Source organism: Dipodomys spectabilis, unplaced genomic scaffold, assembly GCF_019054845.1.
Source record: "Dipodomys spectabilis isolate Male_0828 unplaced genomic scaffold, ASM1905484v1 ptg000576l, whole genome shotgun sequence".
Classification (NCBI taxonomy): domain Eukaryota; kingdom Metazoa; phylum Chordata; class Mammalia; order Rodentia; family Heteromyidae; genus Dipodomys; species Dipodomys spectabilis.
In genome coordinates, this window is record NW_024871253.1 from 781,391 (window position 1) to 803,825 (window position 22,435).

The following is a 22,435-nucleotide window of genomic DNA, read 5'->3' on the forward strand; positions in this document are numbered from 1 at the left end:
ACTTACTTAAATTCCTTCTCAGTCTTGCCCCTGAGATCCCGCACCAGCCACTGAGTAGTGAAGGCATCTTGTGGTGGCATCCCCCAGCGCATCACGGCATTGAGGAAAGCCTTCCTCTGACGAGTATTGAATCCCAGCACCTGAAGTGGGGCAAGGAGACATGGGCTATGACTGCTCAGGGGTCTTGGGCCTTAGTTCTTTCTACCCACATTGATTCTGATGTCAGTTTCCAAAGGATCCTCCAAGTATTCTTTCTTTGAGAATGTATGAGGGCCTGGGCCCAAGTCTTCACCTCAATGTTACCACCAACTCGAGCCAGCAGTGGAGGCAATGGTTTGTCCTTTTCATTTCGGAGTTGCCTCTTTGATTGTCGACGCCCTGAGGGTGGAGGGGTGATACCAGTTAGTAGATCTTCCAATTCTTCTAAGCCTCAGTCCGCCTCCAGACCCCATTTCCACAAGACAGAGAAAACAGGAACAGACTGTCATGCTAACTTCTAATTTTATTCCAAGAACTTTCAACACTATCACCCCAATGAGTCTAAAAGAATACAATCATATTTAGAAATTCCTCGCAATTATTTGACAATATTACTGGTGGGAAGGCAAAACCACGTAATCTTCCTGGTATTTTTTTTGCAATAAGATCCCATTGTGTTGCCTAGCCTGGCCTTTACCTCATGGGCTCACGTGATCCTCCTTTCTCAGCTTTTCAACTAGCTGGGACTATCAGTGAGATCACCATACATTGCTACATTTCTTGACCTAAGCCTAAGTAATTATTATATTCCAAATGTTAACAGTAGAGAAATTACAGCCATTTCTTCCTTTCTCCTTGGCTTCAATCTTTAGTTTTTCCACCGTTTGTTTGTTTTTAGGAAGGCCTCACTATGTACCCAAGGTTAGCCTTAAATTTATGATCCTTCTGCCTCAGCCTACTGAGTGGTGGGATTATAGGAATATACCACCATATCTGCCCCTGCCCCCTAAAAGCATTTTTATTTAAGAGTTCAGAGACATTAGGGAGGATAAATCCAAGAGAATTGTCTGTCCAGTTAACCAGAAAAAGGCTGGAAGTGGAGGTGTAGGTGGTGGTAGAGCATCAGCCTTGAGTGAAAAAGCCAAGTAGAGCAAGAGGCTCTGAATTCAAGCACCAGTATCAGTGCACATGCACATGCATGCATACACACACACACACACACACACACACACACACACACACACACACACACGCACACACACACGCACACACACACAGCCAGAACTGAATATGGCTCATATAGTAGTGTGTCAGCCATGAGTAAAAAAAAAAAAAGCAGAATTAGGGTATTAGGCCATGAGTTCAAGCCACACTGGCAGGTGTGTACACACACACACACACACACACACACACACACACACACACACACACACACACACACACACACACACAGCAGAACTGGCCTTAGAATACCTACGTAGCGGGCTCAAAGCACTGAGTTCAAACCTCAGTGCTGCCAAATAAAAGCAAGGAGCAGGGAGGAGGAGAGGAATGTTTAAAGAAATATGGGAAGTAAAACGAGAAGAGCTAAGGCAGAAAGTTAGCCCACCTTCAGGACGCTCATCAAAGTCTTCATCTTCTTCTTCTGATCCCACTGAGTATTCTGACTGGTTATCTGTAAGGATACAGAGGGTTCAGGGTCAATGGTGACTACTACTACATAAGCCGCACCAGAGCCCTTTTTGCTTAGATTCCTCTCCTTGTAGACTTTTCCACCTTCACCTTGGTCTTGACCCTCTGGGAAAGCTGGGACATAGCCATAGGCTAACTCAGGGCCACGTAGCATCAATCATTTGTTCTCTGCAGCACCTTCAGTATTTGCACACCTCCTACTCTGTTGCTTTGACTCTTTCCAAAGGTACTGCCAAAACAGTAACCCCTTGGGGTCCACTGGATTCCCCTGAAGTTCTCAGGGAGATAAATCACTGGCAAACCCACCAAGCCTTGGGGGTAATTCATGACCCTTCCTAACCACTTCCCGAGTAGGGGAAAGCTCTTATGCTTTGGCCTCAATTTCCCTCTAAGTAACCCTAGCCTCCATGTCTTCCCAACCAATCTCTCTACTTTCTGGGGTAGTCCTCACCTTGGTCCTCCTGAGCAGCATCGTTGTAGTTAACTTGTTTGCGAACTCGCTTGCCCTTGCCCAGGTTCCGGGCTAGGTCTTCCTGCTGCTGTTCATAGTGATGCCTCAGCAGCTTCTCCCAGTAGTCAGGATCCACGTTCTCCTCCTGCTTGATGATTTCTCGCTCAATCTCCTCAATCTGAAAGGCAACAAAGTAAAGGCTGGCAGTCTCCTTCCTCACCCCATCTAGCCCCATCAAATCACTGCTCCCAAGCCTCAGCCAAATCCTGTTCATACTGATGGAACCCCTTCTCAGGTCTGCACCCAATTTCTAAACATTGTATATTTCTCTTACTATCACTTACCCTCAATGTACTTTTTTCCCCCCTCCTAATTCTTTGATCTCTTTTTCTAAATCTTTCACCTGCTTCCCTTTACCTTCCTCTCACTGATAGCCTCTGTGTTTTAGAACAATCTGTGCCTAATTCCCTTTCTAAAGTCCAGTTTCACCTATTAACACTAAGAAGTTGTTTGAGGTTGCCTATTGCTCTTTGCTGGGAACTAAGGTGAAAGAGCAAGTAAAACATAAGAGCTGGGGCTGGGAAGGTGGCTCAGTGGTAGAGCGCTTGCCTCGCATGCAAGAGGCCCTGGGTTCGATTCCTCAGCACCACATAAGCAGAAAAAAAGCCAGAAGTGGCAAGCCCAGAGTTCAATTCCCATGACCGACCAAAAAAAAAAAAAAAGGTCTTATGGACTACCCTGCCTGAGCTCACTTCCAACCACCATATTTAGACCTCAACCTGAGTATCTAGGATTACAGATGTGAGCTACCAGCTCCCAGCAGCTCATATGCATGTGTGTGTGTGTGTGCGCGCGCACGCGTGCGTGTGTGTATACATAGACATATATACATATGTGTGTGTGTGTATATATATATACACACATATATATACATATATATATACACATATATATATACATATATATACACACATATATATACATATGTATACATACATATATATATATGTATATACACACATATATATATACATATATATACACACATATATATATATATGTATATACATATATATATATATACATATGTATATACATATATATATATATATATATATATATATATATATATATATATATTGTCGGTGGGGGGGGGGGCCTGAACTCTGGGCCTGGGCACTGTCCTTCAGCTCTTCAGCTCAAGGATAGTGTACTACCACTTGAGCCACAATATCACTTCCAGTTTTCTGGTGGTTAATTGGAGATAAGAGTTTCACAGACTTTTCCTGCCCAGGCTGGCTTTGCACCATGATCCTCAGATCTTAGCCTCCTAAGTAGCTAGTATTACAGGCATGAGCCACCAGCGCCTGGCCCGTGACACTCTTACCTCCAAGTCACCACTAAAAAACTGAAGTGGAGCTTTGGCTCAAAGTGATAGAGCACAAAATCTCAGGCACAGTTCCCAGGCCCTGAATTCAAGCCCCATGACCACCACCAACAATAATAATAACACAAAGAGCAAAGGATGACCCTAGTACTTTCAAGGTTCAGAAAACACACTGCTCTTTAATAATAAACAGCCTAAAATAGCATCAAGCCCCAAAGTCTCTCACCTTGTCTTCTTCCCGCACAACATATTGTGCTACTTTGAAAGAGCTGAGATATTCGTTCATGTTCTGCACATCTGTGTCCTCAGTTGCATCCTGATTTCGGTCCAGTAGGCGAGCAATGGCCTCATTATCATAGTGGATTACACTGCTGTCCTCCTCTTTATTTTCCCCTAGTGAAAAAGCAAGGAATAAAAGGGGACTTGGGGCTCTAACAGAAGTTCAATATCACCTCAGCAAGTGTGGAAGAAAGGCTCCACTTGCTTTATCTCATGGGGCCCTGAAGAAAAGACTCTTTTCCTGGGAACCTATGTTGAGGGGTGGTTTTGTTTGTTTAGGAAGCCAATCCTCCAAAGAATAGAGAGAAAGCTCTTCTTCCTTCTCAGGCTGCAGAGAAAGAGTGTTTTCCCAGGGAACTACAGAAAAGAAGTACTCAGAGCAGGGGCTGCCTTCAGGTTTCTCACCCTCATTTTCATCCTTGAATAGCTCCTCAGTGCCAAATTTGAGGATGTCGTCCAGCTCCTGCTTAGACATGGATCCGGCCTTGGAGCCCAGCCCCGGCCTTACCACCAGATGTGTCAACATCATTTTTCTCTTGGCCACCTGTGTAATCCTCTCTTCTACAGATGCCCGGGTTACAAATCGGTAGATCATCACCTTGTTGGCTTGGCCAATCCGATGAGCCCTGCTGAATGCCTGTAGGGATGTGAGAAACTAGAGGTAAGCCAGGAAAGTAGAAGGGGAAAACTGTCACATGCTCAGTGAAGGAGGCTGGTAGAGAAGAGTCTTCTTAAACACAATCTTCTAGCAACCCACATCTCATTACTGAATAGTGGTACAGGGGCTCCATGATGCAGAGTCTCACCTGGATGTCATTATGGGGGTTCCAGTCAGAATCGAAGATGATGACAGTGTCAGCAGTGGCCAGATTGATGCCCAGGCCCCCAGCTCGGGTGGACAGGAGGAAGCAGAATTGTTGAGCCCCAGGAGCTAGGAGGTGAGAATTAGAAGGCTGGGTTTTCCTTGTACCCAGAAGTTCTAACCATCTACTGCTTGATATTCCCTGACTACAAACGACTATGGCCCCAACTCAAAGCCTACATATCCAATATCCCCTCACAGCAACCCCCTTCCATCCCATTGACCTAGCATAGGTTTCTCAGGCCTCTCATGCCCACCAGGAGCCAAGGCATCTCTCCCTCACCATTAAACCGATCAATGGCCTCCTGCCTCAGGGCACCAGTGATGCCACCATCGATGCGCTCATACTTGTAGCCTTCGTAGTCTAAGAAGTCCTCTAGCAAGTCTAACATTTTGGTCATCTAGAGCAAGGGAAAAGAAAGGAGTCTGGAATGTGAAAGTAGTAGGATAGGTGTCTCTATTTAAACTACCCCTTTACACACAAACTCAACCACGATCCTTACACTTGAATTCTCACCCTCTCTTAAGCTTCCCAGGTATATTCCCTCCCTCCATCCTGGGCTCTTCATCATTTCACATTCTATGCTACACTCTTTTGACATTAGATAATTTCTCGTAAGACAAAAGTTCTTAAGACCCAGGATAAGGCTTCAAAGAAATCTATGAACCCTCTGGAAATGTGTATAAGATTAGTAGTATTGAAGCTATAGTTTTCTGGAGAGGGCAGGCGTATCTTTCATCAGAACTCTAAAAGGTGTGTGTCTTATACACACCACCCACCAATAAAGCTAAGAAACAGTACTAGTTCCAGAGGCCTCCCTAGAGAACAGATCTCAACCTTAACCTGTCCCCATGCAGCTAAGAAGAAGCCAGACTTCAAGATCAAGGCTTAGTCAGCTTGCTACATTTTTTGTTTTGTCAGTGCTACAGATCAAATCCAAGGCCTCATGCATGTAAGGCAAGCACTTCACTACTGAGCCACATCCCCAGTTCATTTTTTGTTCATTTTGAGACAGGGTCTCACTTGTAGCCCCAGGCTAGCCTTGAACTCTAGATCCTACTGCCTCAGCCTCCAAAGTGCTAGAGTTAAAGGTGTGTACAACCACAGCCAGCTGTGTCAAGACACTTAGAGGTAAGATCTCCCAATCTGTTATACTACAGCAGCCGTAGGAAAGAGGTCAAGAATTAATGTCTAGCTGGTGAGATGAGGGAAGAAAAAACAGATCTAAAATAGTGACTCAGGAGGCTGAGATCTGAGAATCAAGGTTTGAAGCCAAGCCCAGGCAGGTAAGTCCATGAGACTTATCTCCAAATAACCACCAGAAAGCCAGAAATGGCACTGTGGCTCAAAGTGGTAGAAAGCTAGTCTTGAGCAAAAAAGCTCATGGACAGTGCCTAAGCCCCGAGTTCAAGCCCCATGACTGAAAAAAAACAGAGAAGAGAAGGTGGATCACCTGCGAAAAAATAAGCACTCTGTGTCCTTGCTCTTTCAACTTCCTCAGCATCTTCTGCAGCAGCATGAGCTTCCCTGAGGACTTAATAAGTGCCCCACCCTCATAAGCCCCACTGGGAAGTTTTGGGGATTCCTGAAAAGGAAAGGCGAGAAGAGGGTCAAGAAACATGCCCTTATTTCTACTCTAGAAAGTCAGGTAGAAATAATCAGAAATTTATATCCAACTCTACCCCTCCAAGGATCAGGTCTGTGACCTTTGGCCCAATTCTACCCTCTGCTCAACAGAGCCCCTCCCAAGCTTCTAGAGATTTAGCCATTTATCAGTTTTCTGTTCTTTGTATCTACCATAGCAGCCACAGGGAAGAGGTACGGGTGGTTGCAGCACTTCTTAAGATCCATCATGATGTTAAGCAGCGACACTTGGTTCCCACCACCTCGTGAATTCAAGGCCTCAAAATTTCGAGTCAAGATATACTTGTAGTATTTCCTAAAGGCCAAGGCAGGAGTATATAAGAGACACAATAAAGGAGGCAATTACAATAAGCCATTTGGTCACCAACTTTGGAAAGTTTCCACTAAATCCTGAACCCCAAGTCTTGGTAACCTCTCCCAAATCTCACTTCTGCATAGGGCTCAACTCCACTCGAACAATAAGCTCTGTCTTGGCTGGCATATTCTTAAAGACATCTGCCTTGAGTCTCCGAAGCATGTGTGGCCCAAGCAAATCATGCAGTTTCTTAATCTGGTCCTCTTTGGATATGTCAGCAAACTCCTCCAGGAAGCCTTCCAAGTTGCTTACAGGCAAGGGGAGATACAGAAGAAGACAACTTGTCAAATTCTTAACCCTTGATTTCAGGCTCTCTTTTCCACTTAAGATCATTCTGTCAGCAACTTTGTGTCCTCTGTCTCTCCTCTCTTTAAACTATGCTTAGCAAGCAACTTACTTAAACCGTTCTGGAGTGAGGAAGTTTAACAGATGGAAGAGTTCCTCCAGATTATTCTGCAGTGGGGTCCCCGTGAGCAACAATTTATGATCTATCTTGTAGCCATTGAGGACCCTGAAAAACTAGAAAATAGGGCAAAGACAGCAAGAGAAAAGACTTATCAATAGCTATACTCCATCTATGTCCCCTGTCCTTCAGCTCCCATTTCCTCCTGGGTAAAAGGTCCTGAATCCCTAGTCCTCTCCTGCTTCCAGCCTGGATCTCTGCCCAGAAGTTTCCAGGAATTCTGCCTCCCAGGCTGCAAAAAATCCCCAGCACTAGTTTTTTTTTTTTTTTTTAATGTTGGTCGTGGGACCTGAACTCTGGGCCTGGGCGCTATCCCTCAGCTCTTCAGCTCAAGGCTAGCTAGCACCCTACCACTTGAACCACAGTGCCACTCTCGGCTTTTTCTACTTATATGGGGCTGAGGAATCAAACCCAGGGCCTCATGCATGCAAGGCAAACACTCTACCACTAAGCCATCTTCCCAGCCCTGTTTGTTTTTGTTTTTTAATTTGTGTTTTGTTTCTGTGTGTGTGTGTGTGTGTGCGCGCGCGCGCGCTAGTCCTGAGGCTTTAGCTCAGGGACTGGGTCTTGTCCTTCAGCTTTTTTTGCTCAAGGCTAGCACCCTACCACTTGAACTACAGCTCAACTTCTGGTGGTTTTTTTTTTGTTGTTGTTCTTTTGTTTTGTGGTCAATCAAAGGTAAAAGTCTCTGCTCAGGATGGCTTCGAACCATGATCCTCAGATCTCAGCCTCCTGAGTAGCTAGGATTACAGATGTGAGCCACTGGTACCCAACTTGGGCTTTCAAGGGTTTGTTTTGTTAGGACAAGAGCAAGTGGTAGTCCACACTCCAATGTTCCCAAATGTGGGGATCTCACTCACCTTGGACTGGTTGTTCTTAAGTCGATGAGCTTCATCTACCACGAGACAGGCCCAGCGGATGGAGCCAAGTGCTGCCTGATCGATGGTGATCAGCTCATAGGATGTTAGGAGAACGTGGAACTTCACTTGTGCCTCCCTCTGCCAAAACAGTCATATTGCTTGCTGGGCTGCCATCTGACATCCACACAATGACATCTCCATCCCCCATCCTTCTCCAAGACATCCTGCCCTGACTATGACTACCTCAGGGAGTGAATTATTCTGTCCTCTAACTTCAACTCCAAGCACCAATTACTAACCATGCCCCAAACTTCCACCTGTCCAATAAACTGACAGTTCCATCATTCACACCCCTGAGAGAACTTGCTATGAAGTTCAGAGGCATGAGAACAGGTGAAGAATAGCAAAGAGAAAGGTGGCGAGGGAACAAGAGGAGCTGAGTTTCTCTTGGGTCAAAGAAATGACAGATCTGAGGGGAATATGAGGCAAAGGGGCTTACCTTCATCTTAAAAGCTTTCTTCCCACCTTTGATGGCATTATCTTCAAAGGAGAACTCGTTCTCACGAATGATGGCCCTGCTGTCCTTGTCACCCGTGTATGTCACCACATAGAACTTGGGTGCCCACATTTGGAACTCCCGCTCCCAGTTAATGATGGTAGAGAGCGGAGCACTCACTAGGAAAGGACCTTTTGTATGGCCCTGGGAGGTAAGGTGGAAGGCCCATTAGTCCACTCTACTGTCTGTTATACACCTCCATCCCCCTTTCCCAGTCTATGCTAGGTCTCAGCACAGCCACCCATCTCAGGGGCCTAGAATCCAATACATACCTCTTTATAGAGTGAGTAGAGGAAGACAATGGTTTGGATGGTCTTGCCCAGCCCCATTTCATCAGCCAAAATTGTGTCAGTGCCCTGGGCCCATGAGAAGCGTAGCCAATTCAGTCCTTCCAGCTGATACATGTGCAGCGTGCCTCCAGTGGCTGTGATAAACCGTGGCTGAGTCTCATATTTCACTGTAGGCTGTAACATCAAGAAGTCAGAAAGCTAAAGGGAACAGTTGAGGGGTCCACAAGTCTTGATCTCCTCCTCCTTCCTCCTTGGCACTGCTATCAGTTGGATTACAATTTTTTCTACTTCTGAACTTAACAAAAGTTTCTTGTCTCTGGTCCCTCCCTCTCAGCACAGTAGGGAAGGGCTAGCTGTGAAAGAGTCATACTGGGAGGCTGCCTCTAATAGCTCTCTTACTCTTAGGCCCAAATCCCTAGCCTCCATGGGGCGCTAAGGTAAGAACTATTCAGAGACTGCTGAAACCCTGGGAAGTTCTGTTGACAGCAGGGAAATCATCAATCACTATGGCTCCAGACGAAGAAAGAGGACTTACATCGTTAGTAGGAGAACTGGGAGGTCCATCACCTTGCAGCTCCTTCTTCTTCTTCTTGTATTTGCGAGGCTGGGCAGGGTCCTCCCCCATAATTAGTTCTCTGAGGAAAGAATGGGTCTAAATGAGGCCTACTCCTTAGGACCCCTTCCCACTTTTCTGAATCCATTCCACATCTACCTCTGCTGCCTATAACCTAGATTGTTTTCAAATTTTATTTCCCTCTGGCTTTTTACCTGCACCCTCTTGGGCTTTGAGAGCCAACTCTCCCTATGCTGAAACATCTTCTTATTCATTTACTTAGACACATCTTTCTTCTACCCCTTACATTGTCCTTTTTACCAACCTCACCCAAACAAACCAGCCCAGGATGCCACTGCCATACTCAGCTTGTGTCTGTCCCTTTTGGTTGCTCAGTTTAGCTTTCCTACTCCAACTACAGACTCCCTCAATACATAACCTGGCTTCCCTCACCGATGTCTCCAGTAGTTTTGTTTCTGGTCTTCATATTCAGGGATATTCATTTCATCTTCCTCCCATGTGGACTGGTCATAAGGCAAGTCCCTCCATTTCACCAGATAGTGGTAATTCCCTTTTTTATCCACACTGTGGGGCAGAAGACCAAGAAGAGAAGCAGTTAGAAGGTTGAAGTATTATCAACCATTTTCAGGATGACACCTAAATATCAACTATCACATAACATCTCTGGAGAGCCCTCCAACCTCATTCACTCACCCAGTCAGTCAGTCTCTACTATTAGTGCCTACTATTAGCCAGGCACTATGTTGAAGAGTGAAGGAAACGGACAAGCCTATTTTGTCATGGAGGCCACACTGTATTGGGGAAGGCAGCAATGAAATATACTGAGCTTATATTAGGCAACAGTGAGTACTACAAAGAAATCAACACTTGAAATAACGGTCTGGACGAATTATGTTTCTCATGTTTGCCTTTCACGCCCTAACTCCAGGCTCATGTGGCATGTCCTACGCTACTGGAGAGTAGAGGAGGCAAGGTCAAGTGAAGCAATGCTGGGTTTTCCTTCTGGTGTCCCTAGTCCCCCTAGAAGAAGCAAGGTCAAAGAAGCTGGAGCTGCAGGAGGAGTCAGCAAGTTTCAATCAGTCATTTGGTTAAACATGGGGCCATCTTCACAGTAAAAGCAGTGTCATAGAAGTGGTACTGTGGCTCAAACTGGTAAAGCACTAGGCTTGAACAAAAAGAGCTCAGGGACAATACCCAGATCCCAAGTATAAGCCCCATGACCAACAACAACAAAAAAGGTAGGGCTAAGGTAGGGCTTCACACAGACCAATCACTTACCTGTGGTTGATAATACGGTGGACTGTCATCCATTCTGGTTTGATGCCAAAACGGTAGTACTTCTCCTCCATTTCAGCATAGTGTGGATCTTTCACCTTGCGCTTGTCACTCTTCCCATCATCCTCACCAGAGCCATAGTCCAGGGGTGGGGGCTCATCCATGTCATTCTTTCGCTGGTAGTTTCGGTACATTACCAAGTGGAAGATTTCCAGCTGATGGGACACAGAGGAAAGATAATTCCAACATCCAGGAAAGAACAACAAGTGGTCAGCAAGGAAAATGGGACGGGGAAAGAAAGCTATGAAAGAGAATGGGTGAGGCCAAATCAGGAGAACAAATAAAATAACAGAACAGTATCAGAGGACAGTGTATAGATGAAGCCATAAGGAGCAAAAGAAGCTGGGATAGAGCTATTAAGACTGAGAAGAATAATAAAACATGAGTCAGGAGCCAGTGGTTCATGCCTCACTACTAGCTACTAAGGAGGCTGAGATTTGAGGATTCTGGTTCAAAGCCAGTCTTGACAGACAAATCTGTGAGATTGTTATCTCCAATTAACCACCAAAAAGCCAGAAGTGGAGGTATGGCTCAAAGTAGAACACTAGCCTTGAGCAAAAGAGCTAAGGAACAATGCCCAGTCCCTGAGTTCAAGCCCCATGACTGACAGACAAAAAAAAGGGAACAAAACAAAGTAAAGAGAAAGAGAACTGGAGACCAAGAAAACCACATATGGAAATCAAGAAAGCAAGGAAGGCATGAGGCCAGAGGCCCAAAATGAGGTAAAACAAAGGATGGAGGGGCTGGGAAGGTGGCTCAGTGGTAGAGCACTTGCCTTGCATGCCTGAGTCCCTGGGTTCAATTCCTTAGCACCACATAAGCAAAAAATAAAAAGCTGGAAGTGGCACTGTGGCTCAAGAGGTAGAGCGCTAACCTTGAGCTGAAGAGCTGAGGGACAGTGCCCAGGCCCAGAGTTCAGGCCCCATGACTAGACCCCCCCAAAAAAACCCCAAAAAACAAAGGATGGATATGGAAGCATGCAGAACAGAGGGTTAAGAAGTCAGAGTCCCAGGGGAGAAGAAAAGAAAGGGTCCTTATACCTGAAGTTCCTTGGCCCAGGAGCAGTGCCAGTAGGACAGCCCCACCCACTTGACAAAGAATTCTCGCTCTGATCTGCCTTGAAGAGGACGGGGAGGTGGAGCATCTGGATTCCCATCTGCCTGTTGGGGGGCTGGAACTGCCACAGGTGGCTCCCCCCACCGCCAATGCAGGATCTTCTGCACACGACCCTTCAGCACAGGACACTTCAGGATGATATATATGAGGAAAGAAAGAGGCAGAAGGAGTTCCTCATTAAGTAGGAGAACAAAGGTGCCACAAGAAGGAGTTGCAAGGGGGGAGGGGGAAGAACTAGACATTTGGGGCTAGCAGATGGGGCCTAAGGGTAATACTGAGAAAAGGTATATCTACTCACTGTGCAGCGGGGACACAGCCATTCACCATTGGGGATATCGGGCAGGGGAGGGTTCAGACAGTGGATGTGGTAGGAGGAGATGCAAGCATCACAGCATAGGAGCTCCCCGCCATCCTTGCACACCCGGCAGTATTCCATATGGTCATCCTCTTCCTCTTTTTCCCCTTCTTCCTCTCCTTCCTCTTCATATTCTTCCTCCTCCTCCTTGGCCTCCCATTGCACTCCTTCCTTCTCCTGGGAGGCCAAGGACAGACACAGAGACAGATGGAAGAAAGGAGATAAGGAGCGAGACTGGAAGATAGAGGCAAAGACAGGACACCTGAATCCTAGAAATGCAGAGAAGACTGACAGAAACAAAGGAACACCCCAATTTACAGAAATATTAACTATAGGAGCAAAAGGATGGGGGATAGGGCCCAAATAGCATGCTAGGCCTTAAGTCATCTGATGCCCAGGCATCAGAAGGAGGAAGAGGATAACTGAAATCAAGAAGGAAAGAGATGGGAGAGTCCCTGAGAGCACCAGGTACTCACACAGTGGGGGCAGCTCCATTTTCCCTCAGGAGCCCGGTCAAGCTCTGGATCAAGGCAGACGAGGTGGTAGGCACGAGGGCAGGTGTCACACAGAATAATTTCCCCACCCTGCTGGCACACCTCACAGTAATCCTGGTGATCGGTCTCGTAGCCATCAACCTCCTCCTCCCCGGCCACTGTAGGACATCCCAGGACTGTCATATACCCCAGTGAAGGCAAAAGAACAGAGAGAACAAGAGAGAGAGAGAAAAAAGGATTCAAGGAGAGAGGCAAGAGGAGAGATAAGGGTTGAATAGAGAAGTCAAACTTGGTAATAAGAAAGACAGCAAAGGAAGGCAGACTGACAGGCTCACACACAGCTTACCCTTCTTCTTCTTCCTTCCCGGTCGGCCTCTCTTTAGTTTCTTGGCACGAACAGGGCCCTCAGGCCGGCCTGAGGCACTGTGGACACTGCCACTGTCCAGGTCTGACTCCTCAGCCTCTGGTTCAGGACCCTCATCACTCTGAAAAACATACTGCCCATAGCCCATTGTTGTCAGTGAGGCATACTTGCTTCTACTCCCCTCCCTGGGCCTTGGGCTTCCTGTTCCAGTTTCCCTCATTGCCCTGGGCTCCAACCCTTGACACCTAGGTAAGTTTAACAAATAGGGAAGAACAACTCACCGAGCCTCCCTTCTTCCTCTTGCCACCCAGCAGACCTAGTTTGATTTTGAGAGGTGCCATCTTCTTCCCCCTAAGCTTCTTACGTCCATCGGGTACTCGGGGGCTCTTACTACGCCTCTTATGGCCTGGACCTGAATGATGATGGGAATGAAGAGAGACAAACCATAGGCTGTGAATCAGGGACCCTTAGACCTCTTTCTAACAAAATGTTTCTCCTCCAGAAATCTCAACTTGGGCAGGCAAAGGTACTAACTACAGTGATACTATAATTCTAAGACGTACAACTTAGAGGGTTAGGAGACAGTAGCTGGAAAAAGAGAGTTTCTTACCTTTGCCCTCTTTGGTTTTGGCTCTTCGGATAGGTGGGGGCTGTATATCAACAGTGGGGGGTGGTGGGAGGGTAGGGGGTCCGGAAGGTGCTATGGGGGTGGCTGAGGAGACAGCAGCTGACACCTGTTCAGCTACAGCTGCGGCTGCTGCTGCTGCCGCCGCTGCCACAGCAGCTGCTGAACCCTTGAAGGGGTTGTTGGCGCTGAACTCTCTCCATTTGGCTCCAAGGATGGTCATCATTTTAGACATTGGAATCTTAGGATTCTTCTTAGCAATTAGGGGCCTGTAAATACAGAAGTAGAAAACTCAGACCTTTTACAAATGGTTTGGAAGTACTGCCATCTCTTCTTATCAATGAAGTCTATGTATATGCTAGGATTTCTGGGTGGTAAGAATGTGTCCTATTAACAAAAATATCAAGCCGGGCCCTGGTGGCTCACGCCTGTAATCCTAGCTACTAAGGAGGCTGAGATCTGAGGATCATGGTTCAAAGCCAGCCCCAGAAGAAAAGTCCACGAGACTCTTCTCTCCAATAAACCACCAGAAAACTGGAAGTAGCACTGTGGCTCAAGTGGCAGAGTGCTAGCCTTGAGCTGACAAGCTCAGGGACAGTGCCTAGGCCCAGAGTTCAAGCCCCACAACCGACAAAAAAAAAGAAAGAAAAATATCAAAACATCAGGTGCTGGGAGTTCATGACTGTAATTCTAGCTACTCAAAAGGCTAAGATCTGAATCTAGTTCAAAGCCAGCCAGTGCAGCAAAGTCCACGAAACACTAATCTCCAATTAATCACTAAAAAAGCTGGACGTGGTAGTATTAGCCCTGAGAGAAACAAAACAAAACAAAACAACTTAGGGGCAATGCCTAGGTCCTGAGTTCAAGCCTAGGACTGGCACTTCCTCCACCCTCCACACACACACACACACACACACACACACACACACACAAAGAAAAAAAGAAAAATATCATTGTAATAAGTACATATGTTTAAAAAAAGGGAAAAAGTTTAAAAAGGATAAAACAAAAACAATAGCATCAACATAAGTGCTATAAAGTAACTACTTTTCAGTCCATTAACCACTATCTACAGTACATCCTATCTCATCCTCACAGTAGCACTCTTGTTTCGATTCTTCACATTTTACTAAATTTCATGGGACATGAAGGAAGGTCCCCATGGCAAAGGGCCTAAAAGCGATAGGCTGCAGTGTTCTCCTCTGGAGTAGGGTGTTCAGCTCTTGCAAGGATATGTGTGACCCTCAATGCTGACAAAAGCACCATCTTTAGCGGTGAAGTAGGTGAAACATTACAAAGGACAGCTACCAGCTAATACTCTCTTGGGGCAAGGTCCCAGCTGTAGTACACTTTAATTCATTATCCCACTAAATTCATAGACCTCTATAAGGTATATACTATTATTCCTATTTTAAAAAGTAAGAAAACTATTCATTGAAAGAAATTAAATAACTTGCCCAAGAGGAAACTGGGGCTTGAACCTTAGCACTTCAGGGCACGGAACTACTATGTGAAATGCTTCCTCCCCAAAAGACATCTTCACTGTTTTCTACCTTGTGAGCTAATGTAGCTCAGGTCCCATCATAGATAAAACATGCTCTGTTGTTACTGGGACCTAAGGAATGGATAGACACAGGGTATGATGGTTCACACCTGGAATCCCAGCTACTCAGGAAGGATAGGTAGAAAGATCATGGTCTGAGGTCAGCCCAGGAAAAGCTCAAGACCCTATCTAAAAACAATAACTAAAGCAAAAACAGGGCTCAAGTGGTACGTAACTGCACAGCTAGCTTGAGGTCCTGAGTTCCAATTCCAGTATCAAAAAAAATAAGGAACTGTGGTTGATAAAAGCAATGGAAATTCTAGAACACTGATGGTATCTTCCAGGTCTAGTCTAGAAAGGCCCTGAAGGATACAGAACTGGAACTATCAGAGCATGGGCTCATTATATTCTGTCCTCACTATGTTGTGCTGCTAACAGAGTTCTCTAACACAGCCCTGGCATCATGACCTCAGCCCCCCTACTCCCTCAAATAAGGAGTCCTCAGGGAAGGACTCTTAACTTGGGACCCTCAGATCCGAAGAAATCCAACAATATCTTGAGATTACATGTGCAATTTCATGTGTATGTGCTATGAGATTTTCTAGTTTCTTAGCTTTCATCCGAGTCCAGAAAGGGTCGAGGCTCTCCCTGCTAAAATTAAGTACCTGTTGTAGAGAGTTCCCAGTCCCATCCTACCTCATGAATTGGCTGAAAGCTTTGTAGTTGGTAAGTGTGTGGTAATCCTCCTCAGAGAACACATGCTCCACGTCCTCCAGGCCCCACGTCAGAAGCAGAGTTGCTGATGACTTCTGTTCTACCTGCTGTGTATATGTGGAAGAGGGAATTCAGTGAAGTAGGTGCTCCTGGGGGTTCCCACATCTGCCATAATATACAGCTACCCACCAATTTCTCGCTCCCTTCTTACATTACAATCTCTACCCCTCACCAAGGACAGGCTCAGTGGCTTCCTTCCCTCTGATACCTGCCTATTGTGTGGATTCCTCACCTTAGAGTTCCCCTAAGTCTACTCACCTTTTGACCCCCATCTGCCTCCCCCTTTTTCCTTCGCTTTGTTTTCTTCTCCTTTTTTTCTCGGTGCTTCCGTCTCCGTTTCCGACCTGGTCCAGTTCCATATTCACTGCCCCCACTCTCTGACTTCTCCCGGTATTCATCTCGCTCTGAGCCAAACTCCTCCTCACTGTCCTAAGGAAGAGAAATAAGTAAGAATAACGTTTATCCATTCTTGCCATGTGCCAGAAGCTGTTCTTAACATACTGTATTTTATCTCTTTCTACCTTCACAACAATCTCATCAGCTAGTAACTGATATATGCTCATCTACAGAAGAGGAAACTGAGGCTAAACAAAGCTAAGCAACTCGTTCAGGAAAACTTGTGGGCTATGAATTCATGTATTTATTATCCAAGCTTGTACTGCTTCTGTGAGACGCTAGGACAAGTCACACTGACAACGAGGCTCCCTGTATTAGGCTATAGGGAGTGAGGTCCTGATTCATGAAATATAGGGCATAGGGCAATACAGGGAGAGTGTGTCAAGCCTTCCTGACTTCAGGACATTCCTCTACTCGGGCAGGATGGGAGAAAATGTAGGTCTCTGGAAAAGTGTCTCCTGAACCTTCCCACAGAGTTAGGACTTCTTGATACTTACAAGCTTCTTGCGTTTCCGGGGTTTGCCTGGTTTATTCTCCTTCTGCTTCTTGGGTCCTCGCTTTCTCTTCTTCACACCCAATCCGGAAGGCAGCAGTCGAATGTCATCCTTATCTTTGGAGCAAAGAGCACCAGAATAACCTAAGCCTCTAGTTCCCAGTCTCAGAGGTCCCTCAATCACTCCCCCTACCACCGCAGTCCCACTCTCTAGGAACTGGGCATTAAGTCCTCCAAATGTTGCTGTCCTTCACTGCATAAAAACAGTGTTTCGAGTACTCTGGGATGCTTTGGTTCTGAATGAGAGGTCAGGGGTCAGAAGAGAAGAGCAGCCAAACCACTCCCTACTCTCCCCTTCTACTAACAAGGGACCAGGCTCTAGGCCATGGGCTCTGACTGTGGCAGGTCCTTTCAGTCGCCGCCAGGGCTCCTCCTGCCTTCCCCCTTACTTTGCCAGCTGGCAGCCTGCCTAGGATCTGGGGAAGCCATGCCCAGCTGCTGGCCTGGCCTGACCCAGCACTTGGAGTGGGGAGACACAAGCTGGCAGCTTCCTAAGCCAGATGCTGAGAAGGGAGAGCCAAAGGTGGACACCTGGGTTCTCACACTAACACCCTGGGGCCTTGACATCCTTTTTTGCCAAGAGGGAAGCCTCTATTTACATTTCCTCAGATAATTACTAGCATCTCCTCACTCCAACACTGTACTGGAGAAAAGAAATCCTCAGCCAGTCATTTTCACTTCTTATCCATAGGATTAGTGTCTGCTCCCATCACATCTTAATCTGCTAGAAGGAAGTCTCCACAATTGCCTAAATGGTTCTCCTCATCCTTGAAAGTAACCTGGAATCTGCTCCAAATCGATTCCTATATTCATGTTTCCTCTGAGAACTCTGGGGTCATACTCTCCATGTCTGGGTCTCACCCTATATCTGCATGTTTTGTCCCAGACATCCCAACCCAGGTATACACATACATACATACATACATACATACATATGTATATATCAGATGAGATGCATACATATATATGTATATATATCAGATATATAGATATAGATACGCAGCACAGGAGATCCAAAACAAAATAAGAGATAGGCATAGACACACCCAGCATGTGCATTGTCAAACTCACATACACATACACTCAAAACAGAAAATCCAAAGCCTGGACTGGTCCATACTTGCAGCACAGCCAGATCCCTGGCTTTCTCCCCAGACAGCTCTGTCAGAAGGCCCACAATAGATTTCCCTTGCTGGCCCCCCAACAACATTCTCCCTAACCCCTGCCAGTCTGTTGTGGCTTGAGAGCCAGAGCTACTTCTCATAGAGGAAGAAAGACACCATGCCAACAGACTAATGCCACACTGACATGGAGCCCTGGTTCTCCCGCCCCCCTTTCTCCCCCCCCCCCCAAGCACTAAACTAACCAGCTAGACCTGTCTTGTTCTATGCAGAGGCAGCTGTAGCAATAGGGAAAGCATGGGCTTGGCCCAGCCCCTTGCTCTAGGACATACAATCCTACTTCCCTCAACAGCCAAGGGAAAATTAGTCACAATTAACACCTCAGGTCTAGGTTTCCTCAAACTCTGGACACATCTTTCCTTTCATGCTATCTTTTCTCCTAACTCCAGCATCCTGTGTGCCCGTGGGCAGGAAGACACTCTTAAGATGGGTTATGGAGTGGAGGGGGGGGCTGCCTAGCCAAAGCCAGGTGTAAAAACTGAGTAGAGGCTGTAATAATAGTCAGTTAGATGCCATGCCCAACAGCCGGCTCCAAGGCCCCACATAACCCCAGGGACTTGGGTTAACACGAACATGGAAATGAGGAGGATGCGGGGGCAGTGGCAAGGGCAGGCCAACTCGCTCAGGATGAGGGAAGTGGCTTGGGTCACCCCCAGCTGGGAGTAGGGGCCACAGAGCCGGTGAACTCCACTCCCCCGCCCTGCAGGAGGTTCTCGAACTTGGGCTGACGTCGGCGACTGGCAAAGGCAAAGGCAAATGGCGAGGAAAGGCAAGGAAGGGTAATAAAGCAAATCTAAGTCCCAACCTCTGTCTCAGCAGCCACTCAATGCTGGCCTGGAGCCCAGACTCTACCACAACCCGGCTCAGATCTCGGGAAGGCGGGGAGGGCGAGGGCGGAGCCTGGCAGCCCGGCTGGCGGGAGGAGCCTGGGAGAGAGCCTCGCCTCCGGCCCGCCCCTCTCTCCTTCTAATCTCACCATCAATCTCTCACACATATATTTATTTTTTCTCAAATTCCCCTCCCTCCCCCCACAACGAACCTCCATAATAGGTCTGCTGCACATGCGTACTACACGCAGGGGGTGGGTTTGTATTTTCAGACCTTTTGCAAAGAAACTACCAGAATTTTCCGCACCACCCACAATCATTCCCCACCCCCAACGCCAAGGAATCGCATCTATATATTATGTTATATTATTTCTCTAGACTTGCCAGAAGGGGGAGGGAGAAGAAATGAGGGTTCTTTTTTTTTTTTTTTTGGCTTCCTGCTCCCTTCCCCCACCAACACGAGTGCTATTATTTTAAACGTTTAACAATGTAAGAGACTGGAGCGAGGGGGAAGGGATAAAACTGGTTTTCGGTAAGAATGTAAAACAAAATGGTGAGATTCAAAGCAGTCGGCCTGAAAAACAATGGAACGCTCGCTCTCATATGTATAATTCATATTCTACCAAAGGAAGAGGGAGGGCAGGCTGCCCAGACCTCCCCAGAGGCAGAGAAGGCTTATTTGCCCCACACTTAGGTAAGACAGAGCTAATGAGCAGGCTAAAAATATTTTCCCCAAGTTTTACCTCAGAAAGTCATCTGAGGGGGTGTATCTGGGTCACTTATTTGACTTGGAGGGCTGAAAGGGAGAGAACATTGACTAGGAAGGAGGAGGTGGGGTTTCATTTCAAATATAAAAATGTAAAAGCAGCTGACTTCCCCTCGATTCCGAAAGCGAAGAGGGAAAGGGGGGAGGGAGGGAGTAGGACACAAAAGACCCACCTCAACCTTTCAGGCTCCAGCCTCCCGCAACCACTCGAACCCCCAGACTCCAACTTCGCAATACAGATGGGGAGCACTGCCAGGATCGATCCCCACCTCCCCTTGCCAACCCCTTTCCCTCTTGATAGCACCTTGCTGCAGACAGCCCTCTCTTCTCCCTGCCAGTCTCCCTTCCTTTTCCCCCCTTGGGAGACATGCGACTGTCTGGGTAACTTTTTCCAAAACTTTTCCCCTTTTCAGACAAGCCCGGGGGGGAACCCAGTCTCCACGGAACATATTACTCTCCCATGGGGAACCCCCCCCCCCACCTGCCTCCCAGCTACCCTCTCCTCAAAGGTTGTGTCAACTAGACAGGAACATGTGCCACCGAAGCCACAGGGATCAATATGACAGTTTTACAAAGAGCTCGGTGGTAGGCAGTTTGAAGTTCGGTGCATTGGGTCTGTTTGGCAGCCAGAGGCCTGGGGGTGTGGATGTCCCCACCTAGGAGATGCGGATCCTTCCCCCCCCCCCATCTAAAGAATGAGGTCCCTCCTCGGGCTCGTGGAGAGGAGGGCGCTGCTGGGCGCCCCAGGGCAGGCAGCGGTCGCACCCCCCCCCCCTCCCTGTGCGGCCCAGGGTGCAGGGTGACTGGTCATCCTGCGGGAGGGCGCCCAGTGTCGGCCAAGCTGCCAAGCAGCTGGGTGGGCAGCTCCCCCCCCCCCACCACCACCACCACGGTGTGGTCAGGGTGTGTGTGGTTTCAGCAAGTGAGTGACAGTGAATGGCAGCCACGTGAGAGTCACAGCTGGGCAGTTGGGCCACCCCAGTCTGACGGGGTCACGAAGGGGGAGGGGGCCGCACTTGACACAAAAGAGCCCGGAGCACCGGAGAGATGAAGGGGGCGGATCAGGGGGGCATTTCGCTTCCCTGACAGGCTCCTCTGCCCCCCCCCCCCACCCCTTCCCGGTCTGAAGTGACTCGCGATCCCCACCGCCAGCTGGGGGGGGAGTGGGAGGTAGGTTCAAGTCTTACTCCAGGAAGTGGTCGCCACCTGCCCCCCCCACTCCCCCGGTCATCAGCCGCCCACAAACATCGACGCCACCCCCGCCCCCGAGTTGGCGGGCACCTAAGTCCTCACAGGTGGCCGGTGGGGGGGGGGTCCCACAGACCCCGTACCCCCCTCGGCCAAGTCCAGAGCGAAGGGTGTCAGGGCCGCGCGGCGGGAGACACACACCGAAACCCCACTCTGCCTCCGAGTGACCCCCGCCGGGCCCGGAGCCCCGGGGGCGCTGCGCGGCCGCCCCTCCCCCCACCCCTCCCCCACGCCGCCGTCCGGTCTCCAGGGTCTCCGCGGTCCCTCGCGCGGCCAGGGAGGGGGCCCCGGCTTCGCCGCGGCCGTTTCCTGCCTACCCCCTCCCCGCCGAGGGTAAAAAAAAAAAAAAAAAAAATCTCCTCCTCCTCCTCCTCCACCGAAAGCCGCGACCCAGCGGCCCGGCCGGCGCGCGCAGCTCGCGCCCAGCGCTCGGCGGTCCGGGCGGCAGCGGCGGCGGCGGCGGCGGCGGCGGGGGAGGGGGGCGGCGGGGGAGGGGAGGAGGCCTGGCCCCGCGGTCGCCGCCGCCGCCGCCGCCACCGCCACCGCCCGCCCGGACCGCCCGGACCGCCGAGCGCTGGGCGCCGGCCCGAGACGGCGGCGCCCGGGACTCGCCCGGGCTCGGCCGCGCGGTGGGTGCCCGGCGCCGCGCGCCCTCGGCCCCCGGGCGGGCGGCGGGGGAGTCGGGGAGGACGCTTACCTGGCGGCGGGGGCGGCGGCGGCGGCGGCGGCGGGGGCGGCGGCGGCGGCGGCGGCGGGAAGAGGTGGCAGCCGGGGGGGCTGTGGCGGTCGCGGCCCCGGTCGTGGCCCGGCCCGCGCCCGAGTACTCCCTCGTCGTCGTCCTCCTCATCGTCCTCGTCGGCCGCCTCCACCTCCTCCTCCTCTTCGTCGCCCTCTTCTTCCTCCTCTTCTTCCTCCTCCGACACCACCATCTCCTCCTCCTCCTCCTCCTCGTCCCTCAGAGGGGAAGCCATCCTGTGGCTCTGGCCCCCCCACCACCCCCCCACCCACCGCCCGCCCGCCCGCCTCCCCCACCGCTACCACCACCACCTCCTCCTCCTCCTCCTCCTCCTCCTCCTCCTCCTCCTCCTCGGCGGCGGCGTCCTCCTCCTTACCGCCTCCCCCAGCCCCCCAAGCCCCCGGGCCACCCCCCTCCAGAACCCCCACCCTCAGGGCCGGCGTCTGAGGAGGGGGGCTGAACCACCCCCAAAAAATGTTCTTGGAAAATTTTTTGAGACTTTTTTTTCCCTTCCCTTCCCCCCCCCCCCACTTTCCTCCCAAGAGAACAAGAAGGGGGAATTATTATTTTTTTAAATTATATATATATATACATATATAAAAGTTTTCGACTTCTCTTTGCCCCCCTCTCCATTGCTTTAAATATATTTAAATTCTGAGGGGGGCGCTCAGAAATATTTCTCAGAGCTGAGGCACTAAGATGGCCGCCTTGAAATTATTTTTAAAACAA

At 49.0% G+C, this 22,435-nt stretch overlaps 1 protein-coding gene across 1 annotated transcript in view; it reads right to left on the bottom strand.

Annotated features, from left to right (window-relative positions):
• Positions 1-21,976, bottom strand: part of Chd3 (chromodomain helicase DNA binding protein 3) — a 28,421-nt gene extending 6,445 nt beyond the window's left edge. The window contains exons 1-28 of the mRNA XM_042670876.1: positions 21,668-21,976; positions 16,893-17,005; positions 16,258-16,428; positions 15,922-16,046; positions 13,668-13,951; positions 13,339-13,469; positions 13,040-13,190; positions 12,676-12,869; positions 12,143-12,376; positions 11,769-11,972; positions 10,672-10,883; positions 9,826-9,957; positions 9,355-9,454; positions 8,802-8,993; positions 8,473-8,673; positions 7,974-8,111; positions 7,048-7,169; positions 6,724-6,897; positions 6,449-6,590; positions 6,105-6,236; positions 4,934-5,051; positions 4,595-4,719; positions 4,194-4,425; positions 3,736-3,902; positions 2,123-2,300; positions 1,589-1,654; positions 293-378; positions 7-140 (exon numbers count right to left, since the gene is read on the bottom strand). Coding sequence (XP_042526810.1) covers positions 7-140; positions 293-378; positions 1,589-1,654; positions 2,123-2,300; positions 3,736-3,902; positions 4,194-4,425; positions 4,595-4,719; positions 4,934-5,051; positions 6,105-6,236; positions 6,449-6,590; positions 6,724-6,897; positions 7,048-7,169; positions 7,974-8,111; positions 8,473-8,673; positions 8,802-8,993; positions 9,355-9,454; positions 9,826-9,957; positions 10,672-10,883; positions 11,769-11,972; positions 12,143-12,376; positions 12,676-12,869; positions 13,040-13,190; positions 13,339-13,469; positions 13,668-13,951; positions 15,922-16,046; positions 16,258-16,428; positions 16,893-17,005; positions 21,668-21,941 — 4,532 coding nt within the window. The 5' untranslated portion in view covers positions 21,942-21,976. The remainder of the gene's footprint in view (positions 1-6; positions 141-292; positions 379-1,588; positions 1,655-2,122; positions 2,301-3,735; positions 3,903-4,193; positions 4,426-4,594; positions 4,720-4,933; positions 5,052-6,104; positions 6,237-6,448; positions 6,591-6,723; positions 6,898-7,047; positions 7,170-7,973; positions 8,112-8,472; positions 8,674-8,801; positions 8,994-9,354; positions 9,455-9,825; positions 9,958-10,671; positions 10,884-11,768; positions 11,973-12,142; positions 12,377-12,675; positions 12,870-13,039; positions 13,191-13,338; positions 13,470-13,667; positions 13,952-15,921; positions 16,047-16,257; positions 16,429-16,892; positions 17,006-21,667) is intronic.
• Positions 21,977-22,435: the final 459 nt, after the last annotated feature.